Source organism: Rhinolophus sinicus, linkage group LG12, assembly GCF_036562045.2.
Source record: "Rhinolophus sinicus isolate RSC01 linkage group LG12, ASM3656204v1, whole genome shotgun sequence".
Lineage (NCBI taxonomy): Eukaryota > Metazoa > Chordata > Mammalia > Chiroptera > Rhinolophidae > Rhinolophus > Rhinolophus sinicus.
Genome location: NC_133761.1, coordinates 68,040,808 through 68,051,543, shown reverse-complemented (window position 1 = coordinate 68,051,543; position 10,736 = coordinate 68,040,808). Strand labels below are relative to the sequence as shown.

The 10,736-nt window shown below is 62.5% G+C and overlaps 1 protein-coding gene across 1 annotated transcript; it reads right to left on the bottom strand.

The window, feature by feature from the left end:
* Positions 1-1,637: 1,637 nt before the first annotated feature.
* GPR37L1 (G protein-coupled receptor 37 like 1) lies at positions 1,638-6,324 on the bottom strand. The gene is made up of 2 exons (XM_019750851.2): positions 5,366-6,324; positions 1,638-2,915 (listed from the first exon to the last, which is right to left on the bottom strand). Exons 1-2 carry the CDS (start codon positions 6,305-6,307, stop codon positions 2,115-2,117), a joined length of 1,743 nt encoding a protein of 580 aa, XP_019606410.2. The 5' UTR covers positions 6,308-6,324; the 3' UTR covers positions 1,638-2,114.
* Between the last annotated feature and the right edge of the window lie 4,412 nt (positions 6,325-10,736).

The following is a 10,736-nucleotide window of genomic DNA, read 5'->3' as shown; positions in this document are numbered from 1 at the left end:
TACCTGCCTTTGCAGTGTCCTCCAAGTGAGGAGCGAGGTTTGCGATTAGACCTACTGAGCTGGTTACCAGCAGGCAAGCGCCATGCCGCCCTAAGGCCTGCATACAGAGAGGACTTGTCAGTGTTGCCCAGGGAACAGACTGAGTTAAGGCCACCCCACCAGGCCTCTGTAGTCCTGGAGAATCAAACTCCTACCTGGAGGGAAGGAGAGGTGCCAGGTGCTTTATGTGTCTTGTCCTATTTAGTGGCTAGTCCTTGGGCAGGAGGTGTCATTCCTCCCTGCAGATGGCAAAGCCAAGACGAGACTTTCAGTGACGTGTCCGGCTGGACAGAAGTGAGGCGATTGTCACTGCAAAGTGTGAGCTGAGGGGGCTCGGTGGGTTGTCCCCTCCCAGCTGGCATCAGGGTCTCCTGAAGTCTGCCCTGAGGGGGACTGAGTGGCAGTTCCCGGCTCCAGTCCATCATCCACCACTGTGCCAACCTGCCCCCCACCCCAAGCCTGGGACCTCTAAGCAACAAACACCGCATTGTTCCCCGACTGGCCCAGGCTGGAGGGACACTGGCTCTTTCCCAAGGCCTGCTGGCCTGCTGATGGGTTCTGTATGCCATTCAGCCTGGCAGGCCGGGGGCGGCCGTGGGGGCAGGGCCTGGGGGCCCCCACCTCCCCCCTTCAGCTCTGAGCTGCCAGCCAGCAGGAGGGAGAGGCAGAGGGTGTCCTTTGTGGAAGAGGCCCCCAAACAGGAAGCTCAGGCGTCCCTGTGCCCGGCGCTCAACCCTCCAGCCTCAGCTGTCCCCAGATCCCAAGCTTCACCTCAGCGTACCCCGGCCCCCCTTCCTCCATCCCATAGGAAGCTCCTGGTGCATCCAGGACTGGGGGTGTGGGTGGGGGTGGTACCGAGGTGGCAGGGGGTAAAAACGTTGCAAGCCAGCTTTTGGACCCCTGTCAAACCTGCCCCCCATTTAAGTTTCTACAGAGAAAGCTGGGGCTGCAGTCACTGTGGCAACACATCTGCTGAGAAATGGGTGGGTGTCCCTCCCCAGCAGAGGGCCCGCCCGGGCAGCCATCACCTGGCAACAGCGTGTCCCCCCCCCCTTGGCATCACCAGCCTGGGGGTGAGTTCCAGGGAGTGAGAACAAGGCTGTTAAGATCCTGGGAGAGGTGGGAGGAGGTTTGGGTATAGGGCAGGCTGAGGCCACGGGGGAGGAGGGGAGAGTGGGGGTGGACAGAGGAGAGTGATGCCCAGGGCCCTGGCATCTGCCCCTCACCAGCCGGGCCCCATGCAGCTGTCCTGGGTGGGCCCCAGAGCCATGGTGCAGACAGGCTGGGTGGTTAGGCAGAAAGCTGGGCTTATGGGGAAGGGGCGGCTGGTGGCCCAGGCTGAGTGTCCCTTCTGATGGACATCGCGCCAGTTCTCTAGGCCCACACAGGGCTAAGGAAGCTTTTGGAAGCGACCCAGAGGGAGACCGGAAAGGGGGTGGGAGGTGGTGGGACACCCAGGGCAGGACCAGCGGGAGGAGCTGTGGGGGGCAGGGTGGGAGTCGGCAGGGGACAGGCAGTGGCACCACCGACCTGGGAAGGCCCAGGTGCACGTGGGCCCTGCCAGGATGTGGCCCAAGTAAGTCCAGTGGGCACAGGGGTAGTTCCACCTAGTTTATTGTTTTACAAAAAAGGCCTTCTATGGGGGGGTGCACCTAACATGGGGGTCGGAGAAGACAACCCAGGGTCCGTCAGAGGGGGAAAGGGGGAGAGAGCCCTGGGAAAGACGGCACCAGGAGAAGGAAGAGTCCAGGGAGCCCCTTTCCAGGGTGGGTGGGGGCAGGAAGACCAGGCCTACACAGGACACAACTAAAGTGTGCTCGGGCTCCAGGCAGAGGCAGCAGCGCGGCCGGGACCTGCACGAGTTCTGCTTCCCAGCTGCTGGGACAGTTTCTGGGCAGTTCTAAGGACCTAGAAGCTTTGCCGCCCACCAGCGAGAGGACAGGGAGGCCCTGCTGGGGTTGGGGCTTGGACCCGTCCACTCGCCAGACCTATGGGGACAGAAACACGGGGAGGGCTGGGGAGGCCCCGCTCGCTGCCCCACTTGCCATGTCCCAGGCCTCCCGTGGGGCCTGGCCTTAGCACGGCGTGCCCAGGGGCAGGAGCGGGGGCGACTCCCTGGGCTTGTGGAAGTAGATGGACGACGACATCTCCGTCTTGAGCTTGCTGTCGGCGCCGGTGGCCGCCCCCCGCCCACAGGCCTCGCAGCAGCAGCAGCAACAGTCCAGGAAGGCCTGGCCCAGCGGCCTGCACACGCACAGCAGCAGCACGGGGGTGACGGCCCCCTTGGAGAAGACAGAGAACTGCTGGATGAGGCCCAGGAGGCCCAGCGTCTGGCGGGTCAGCCCGGGAGACAGGTAGGCCAGGACCACGTTGCACACGTTCTCCGGGAGGGTGCAGAGGGCATAGACCACGGTCAGCCCCACCACGCTGCTGTTGAGCTGCCTCTCACCCTGCTGGTGCTTGCCCGCCCGGCACGGCGGCTCCCTCCCCGGGTGGCCACGCACGCGCCACGTCACCAGCTGGCAGGTGACCGTGAAGAGGATGGGCAGGCAGAAGTAGCAGCCGAAGAACCACCACATGCGTGCATTCTGGTAGGTCATCACCAGCGAGTAGAGGGACTCAGGCAGGCTGGCCGAGGGCTTCATGATGCACGAGTCCACGGTGCCCGTGCTGGGGCCCGGCTCCCGTGCCAGCTGCCACAGCAGGAGCTCGGGGACGGCCAGTGTCATGGAGCCCACCCAGATGACAGCCAGCTTGGCCAGGATGGATTGGCACCGCTCGATGGGCCGCAGCTTGGGCAGCGTGCTGGTGGCCACGTGGAAGCAGTCGATGCTCAGGGCGCAGAGGCTGAAGGTCGTGACCCCCAAGGAGGAGACCTGGGCGAGACCCGGGGGAGGGGAAGCCGTGGTCAGACCAGCGGCGGAAGACGCCTGGCTGCTGGGGTTGGGCGGTGAGCCAGGCGCTTCCTGTGTCATCAGGTCCTCCCAAGGGACCCCCTTCACAAGAAGAGTGTCCTCGGGCAGGACCAGTGACCTGGGGGTGGCAGAGGTGAGGGCCACTCGCAGCAGGGCCCTGACTTCCCACCACTCGGGGCCTCTCGGCGGGGGGACTGTGGGCCCCACAGGGCTCCCTGAGACTTGGGAAGCGGCTCTAGGCATTCAAGACAGACTCGGAAGTTCTGGTCTTTGCAGGTGCTCCCATTCCTGCCCCCGTCCTGTGCAGAGTGAGTGGTCTCAGGGACACAGCTTACACGCACGCACACGCTCGCCCTCTGTGGGGAAGCCCAGGCCTGGCTGTGTGGGGAAGCGGCCTGGGCCCACCCTCCCTGCGAGCTGTCACTGAGCCCACAGGGAAGCCGCCCTGTGAACCCAGAGGAAGCTGCCAGGACAGTGGGGAGAAAGTGCCAGAGAGAATAAAGAGAGAAGAGCTGCGACCACACAGGGACTGTGCTCAGATCCCCCTTCTGTCCACCCTCTTTCCTCTCCAGCTGGGGACACAATCCCCCCTTATTAGTTGTGTCCCTGCATGTCCTTGGTGAGATGCCCCTGGCCCTGCAGGAGCATCCTCGGGCTTGGACAGAAACACCAGCTCTCCTGCATCTCACAGAACACCCCGCTATCCCTAAGACCCCCATAAATGGCTCAGGGGCCCTGGGCTTTGTCCCTTGACTCCCGCCCCATCACCCAGCCTGGGGGTGGGGCTCTGCCAGCTCCTGGATGACCTCTGTCCCTCCCAGGAAGTGTGGCCGGCGGCCCAGGAGAGTCCACGCCAGAGCCTTTGTCCCGGCGTGCTGAGACCCACAGTCAGGCCGGGCCGGGCTTTCGCTGACTGGCCAGGCAGCCACATGCAAACATGTGTCGCCCTGCTCCCCTCCCGCTTAGCCTGCTCCCCGTAAGGACCACTGCACGGGGAGCTACTTACTTCTAAGTGCCACTTCCTCCTTCAAGAATGCATTCACATAGCTATGATTATTATGTTATCACCCCCAATTTACAGATGAGGAAATTGGGGTTTGCACAGGAAAAGTAACTTACAAGGTCACTCAGCTGGTGGGGCAGGGCCTGCGCTACTCTGTCTGCTTGGTTCCAAAGTCCGGTGCGCAAGCTGTCACCGCTCACCTGAGTACTGAGCAGGGACCATGGCTACGATTCAAAGGCCATCCCCTGGAGGGTCTGCTTTCAGGTCTGAGGCCTTGGGGCCGCTCCGGGGGGCTCCCGGGGTTGGGAAGGACAGGCAAGGGCTGTGCCAGCCGCTGAGCCTCAGAGACTCTCCAAATACAAAGTCCCCGCTAATGCACAGGGAGGGCACAGAACTGGGAAGAGCCCCAGCGGCCCCATGCCCAGGCCTGGCCCACCCTCCTCCCAGGCACGTGCCAGGTCACACACCATCACTCAGCCTTCGCAGGGAGACCTCAGTGGGCTGGGGCCTCGTGACTACACCCCACCTGGCCAAGGCTCACAGGCCACTTTCCGTGTGCTCCTTACAGGCATGTGGCCCTGCTATGTGTCGCACATGCGTGTATCAGTGTACTTTTGCAGCCGTCTCTGTGACCCACACGCCCACCAGCACCCATGCGCTCGCTGGTCTTAACCTGGCAGTTCCCGGAGCTGAGGCCAGGGGGACACTTGCAGGCTGCAGACGAGGCCAGTGGGAAGGACCGTCCGGTCCACCTCCCTGGTTGGGAGGTCAGGAAACTGGGGAGATGTGAGACGCCCAGTGACACCCGGTGTCAGTGACTCGACTGGCATGAGAGCCCCTCCCCCAGCTCCAGCACAAGACCAGGGCTTCCCTTCCCCGCAGGACTTAGCAGGGCCTGGCGCAGCGGCAGCGTGACGCGGTCAGTGAGGAAGGCCCTCGCGTGCACGGGGAGTGGACGCTGAGTGAGCTGCGGGCTGTAGGAGTGGGGGTGTCCCTGCATACACTGCATTTGGGGGCAGGATATTGAGGGTAAAGAAGGGGCTGTGAGTGCTGGGCGGCAGTGGGTACGGGACGGAGAAGGAGACACGAAGGGCAGAGCAGTTTCCTTGGTGGAAAGATGGCGCAGGGTTAAGGCAGGCAGCAGAGAGCACAGGGCACAGGCGAAGGGGGCGAGACCGACCCTGAGCTGCCCGCACTGAGAAGCCAGGCGGAGCCGGGACCCAGGGCCCCGCACTCCTGCCCTCAGCCCCTGGCCGGCCAACTTCAGCCGGGAGCTACCGGGAAGCAACGCCACACCACTCGTGCCCTTGCCCAGTTTGGAGGAGAGGAAGCAGGACAGCACTCCAGGCGCCTGGGGCCTGGCCCGCCCTCACACCCACCTCTGCTGCCCACTAGGACTCACACTCACCTCCACGAAGGGCACAGCCCGGCATGAGATGTCCCCCAGCAACCTCTGCTTGGTGATCTCATTGAAGATGACGACAGGGAGGCAGAAGAAGAGGACCAGGAAGTCCCAGAGGGCCAGGCTGGCGAGGATGGAGTTCCAGGCACTCTTCAGGTGATAGCTGTGCCACACGACACACATGACGGCCAGGTTGCCCACGATGCCCACGGCGAACACCACCAGGGCCAGCAGCAGGGTGGCATAGGCACCGTAGGAGCCCTCAGTCACCGGGTACAGGGGGTTCTCCATCTTCAGCCTCTGCCCCGGCGTCCCCGTCAGGTTGCCCCAGGGCTCTGACCCGCTGCCCGGGCTTCCCCCATCCACCTCTGGGTGGGGGCTGGTGGCCAAGGGCTTGGTGGGCGGCAGACCAGCGGGGTGCAGGGGCGGGGGGCGCTCTGCCCACTCCTCAGGCACGTGCTGCTGCAGCCCCTTCTCCTGCTCGTCCTGGGCGCCTCTCTTGGGCCGGCTATGCTGCTCGGGGGCCTCGGCTCTGTGCCTGCCGGGGCGCAGGGGGGCGCCCCCAGAGACTCTGCTCATCCCCACAGGGGACACCACAGCAAGAGAGACGGCCAGAGGCCACAGCCACCACATGGCCGGGCGAGCAGGAGGCAGCTGCCCCACGGAAAGCAGGTAAGGGCCGGGAACCCAGTGCCCGGTGGACTCAAGAGAGGCAGCTGGCCGCTTGGTCCGCCCCCAGTCAGGCGTCTGGCTTCGCCAGCCTGCTCCAGTGGCCTCAAGCCGCTCCCTCCCTCCCCGCCGGCCACAGGCTGGGCAGGGCCCTCTGCTGGACACAGAGCTTTCTGTGCTGCCTCCAGAACACTCCTCCTCAGGCCCCCAAGACAACAGCACGTCAGGCCCCGGGGCCTCAGAAGCCACCTGCTCTGGCCACTGAGCCAGACGGAACATGGCCCCCCTGGCGTCCCACAGGACCAGCACTGAGGACCCACCTCAGGAGACAGTCCCAACGTGGCCCCAGCGCTGGAAGCCAGACAGCGGCCATCACTGTCATCCCTGAGCATTTCCTAGGCCCCTTTACGCCTCCCAGCAGCCCTGTGGGGTTAGAGACCCGAGGCTGCCGAGCGAGGCCAGGAGCTCACCTGAGTCCAGGGCCCTCTCACTTGACTCTGCTGTCAGCTGGCACGTGTCCGTCTGCTGGCCTGACCGCACACAGTCCCCTGGGAAAGCAGCAACGATGAAAAGTCGGGAAGACATTCTGATCCAGGCACAGGGTGGATGACACGTGCGAGACCACATACTTCCTGAGTGCCTGCTGTGTTCCCAACGTCCAGCCCACAGCAGTGAGTGTCCTAGGAGACTTCCTGGCCGGGAAAGCCACTGTCCTGCCCGACACGCCGTGTGACATATGAGTCCCAAGAAAAGAGTAGAAAATGAAGAGACTCGCACACCCTCTGACAAGGGAAGGGAAGCGCTTGGGGCCCTTTAACATTTTCTCTTTCTGGCTTCCTTTTGTGGAGATGGGAGACCCAGGTGGCCGCAGGACTGGGCTTGTCTGGGGCCCAGAGTGTCACAGGGAAGCTACAAGGACCATCCAGAAGTCAGACCAGCCGAGGACTCGACGGTCCCCTTCATTGCCACCAGCGTGCTGGCCCCCACGCAGGGGAGAGGCCAGGACACGCCCCCCCACGTCCCGTGTCCTCGGGAAGGGGTGCAGAAAGGACCATGGGGGATGTGAGCCCACTCGGCCTCATCCTGAGCAGCAGGTGGTGTGTCCCTAATCCCCCCACAGAACCGACCCCCAGGCTCAGTCCAATCCTGCTCACCACCAAACTCCATGGCACTTAGGCGGCTGTCACCAAAATGCACCAGCTTCCACCTTGAGGTGTGGCCGTCTGGGTAAACAGAGTGATCACGGTCCCCACTGACTGAGCCCTCACCAAGGGCCAGGCCCTGTGTGACCTCCTGCTATGACCTCCACACGGCCACCCCAGGCTCAGAGAGGCACAGTCACGTGTCCCCCTCGGCTCCTCCTCTGCACTCACGAACATGCCTGCATCACACCAGTGTCCCTCGCACGGAGCTGGGGCTCAGTGAACACTGTCCCCTGAGAGGGCACTGCTGTGCTGTTGCCTGAGCCTCCTCGGTTCCACGGGGTGGTTGGAACGTCAGAGGCCACTAGGTGGAAGCAGACATTCAGTGACAGGCTTTCAGGCCACCTCATGCAGCTGTCCCCACCCATCCGGCTGCCCAGGCCTCTGTGCCCAGCTGAGGGGCGGCCTGAGGAACACCAAGGACCATGGGTGTGTGCCCACCATGCCACTCCACCTCTCCTGAGGGCACCCCGCAGGGGTCTCTGAAATGTCCTCCTGTCCCCTTCTGCTTCAGGAAGAGCCCTCTCTCTGGACCAAGCTTGAGGCAGGTCCCCAGTTTGGAAGGACGTTGAGCAGAAAGCCATCCTCTCCCGCCCATGGGACTGTCTGTCCGAGATCCCAGGAATTCCCCTCCTTCTCCCTGGGAATGTCCCCACAGCTGGCTGCAGAACAGGTACTTGGGTGCTAACGGGTGGGACAGAGACTGGGGCTGTCCCCAGCACTGAAGCAGGTGACGGCCTCTGGGGGGAGGTGCAGGTGCCAGCCAGGAGGACACAATGAACCCTCCGCCGGGTGATGCCACGCGCCCGCTAAGAGCTGACTCTGGTACCAGACCATCTGGGCTTCCCCCTCGGTGGCTGAGCCCTCACGGGCTGTGTGTGTGTGACTTTGCTCAAGTGCCTGCCAGACTCTTTGTGCCTCCATTTCCTCATCTGCACCATGGAGGTAACGACAGGCTTGTCCCTACAATGGGCTGAGCTCACCTGGGGATCTGGAGAGCAGGTGACCCTGTCACCAGGGCACCCTTGGCACAGAAAGCACTATTCAAGTGTGAGTGACTGGCTGCAGGGACCCATTTCATTCTGACCAGCACTTGTGAGGCCGGCACTGCCATCACTTACACACTTGGAAACTGAAGCATCGAGAGGCAAGCGGCATATTCTGGGACACGCCTGTCTCCTGCCTGGACAGGGACATCCCTCGGGCCTGCAGATGGCACCAGACTAGGGCTAGGGGACATGAGGCACTCAAGCCAGCACTTCCTCTGTGCCAGCTCTCCACGCTCTGGGCTCCTGGGTCAAAGGGCGCTTGACCCTGCTCTGGAGGACAGGCCGAGGGCACTGGACCTGGGGATCTGGGATCTGGTGCCAGCTTGCTGGTAGCTAGCCATGCGATGCCATTCATTCATTTTACAAACACTGGCTGAACACCTGCTCCATGCCAGGCATTGTCTCAGACATTCGGGAGACAGCGGGCCACGCGGGCACGACCTCTGCCCTCCTGGAGCTCCCATTCGAGTGAAGGAAGCAGCCCCTGAGGCTGAACCCCAGATGGCATGGCTGTGCCTGTGGGGACGCCACACCAGAAAACAGGGGCCAGGACGCCATGGGGCCTCTGGGCCTTCCCGTCCCCTTGGTAAAAGTAAGTCTGATCCTGGAGCAGAGGGGTCGCAAGGACACTGCCACGTGGGGTGTGGTCATCGTGAATGAGGGGACGTGGCAGCTTTAAGGTAGGACGTCTGCCATCAGCTACGTCAATGGTCCTCACTTGCAGTCCCTGGATGAGCGACGGTAGGAAACCCATCTGCAGTGTGGGCTCCCAGGCCCCACTGCTCCCTGCCCAGTCAGAACGGGGTGGGGGGCGGCCATGTTACCCGGCAAACTCTCCTGGGGATTTTGGATGCAGGCAGGAGTTTGGTGGTGGTGGTTGGGGGGGGCAAAGCCTTGGGGGGCAGCTTACAGGAGCGGACAGAGGGAGGGGACACGGGCCCAGAGGCTCCCAGACCATGTACTCACCGAACTCTGCTGAGCAGGGCCCGCCTTCCCGGCTGTGTCCTCAGTGCCTGGTGTTAGTAAATGCTTGATGCACATGTTTAAGGAAAAAAGGACAAATAAATGGTAAGAAGAGGCACAGAATTGCTCTCCAAATCCTACCTGGTCCGTGACCCCCAAATCCCTTCAGTGGGGGGTGGGTAAGTAACCCAAGACTCACAGCGTCCCCTCCATTCCCTCTCCTGAGCGTCTCTCACTGTCGGTCTCCCAGCCATGGCAGCCGGCTCCCTGAGAGCGCTGAGTTACAAACACATATCACACCTTCCTCACTCCTACGGCACAGCTGAGGTTAGGCTGGAGTGTTCAGACACGGGAAAGCCTATGGTGCCACACTGGTGTGTTACAAGGAACCCCACAATCTGGTCTGCACGGTGCCACCTGCCTTCCAGATATCAAGGCGCCCCCATCAAGGGTCCCAGGGGACACTCTCTCTCTGGGGTGTGACGAGGGCCTCTCCTGCTCACCTGGAGACTGCCCTCTGGGTTAGCGTTCCCCAGCCAGCACCCTTTCAATACTAGCATAGCTTTCAGGACCCAACTGGTTGGCCCCATCAGAAGAAAATCCTTCATTTATATGAGACAAACACACTGTAGGAGTGGAGGAAGCCTCATTGTAGTTTGTTTAACAAATGTTTACTGAGCACCTATTATGTGCCAGACACCTACTTAATGGGCAGAGGCGCGTGCTACTAACGAATGAGCAGCCTGTGTGCACCCGTCCACTGACGGGCAGCTCACTACCACGCGAGGCAGCCATTCCTGGTTTAGACGGCTATACTGATGTGGGCGTTGCTCCTTTATTAGAAATGTGACTCCGGGGAAACCCACCCATTGGCTCTGGGTTTCCTGACCCAGGTGTGAGATGCGGTCAGCAAACGTAAAACCAACTCCATGAGGAGCAGGCCTGGCCCCAGCGACAGGCAGCGGATGGTCTTGGAGGAGTCAAAGGCTTCCTAGAGAAGTCTTAGAAGGGATTTCTTCTGGCACGGAGTCTGCGTGGAAGTGAGGGAGCCAGCTGGCAGGAGGGAGGAGGGGCAAAAGTTCCAGGCAGGAAGGCGGGTGATTGGTGGGCAGGCAGGATAATTCCAGAAAAGCCGGCCTGCTTGTGGGCTGGAGCGTCACCCAGGGGGAGGAGGGCGCCTGGCCCCTGAGGGCGCCCGGCCCCGAGTCACAAGCCAGGCTGCGGAAGAGCCGGGCAGGGCTGGGGAAGGCTGCAGGAGCTGGGAAAGCTACAGAGGGCCGTCCCCATCCTTTCCTGTCTGCCCCTCCCCAGATGACCTTAGGCATGAGGTGTGGAGTCCCTGACACACTGGCCTGTTCCAGAAACCTCTACTGGGCTGTCATCCTCGGGAAGCAGGGGGGTGGGGTGGGCTGGAGGGTCCTGGACTCTGGGGCCTGGTTCTGAAGCCCTGGGGTGGGTGGGAGAGCCAGTCCCCAGGCTGGCACTACAGTAGTC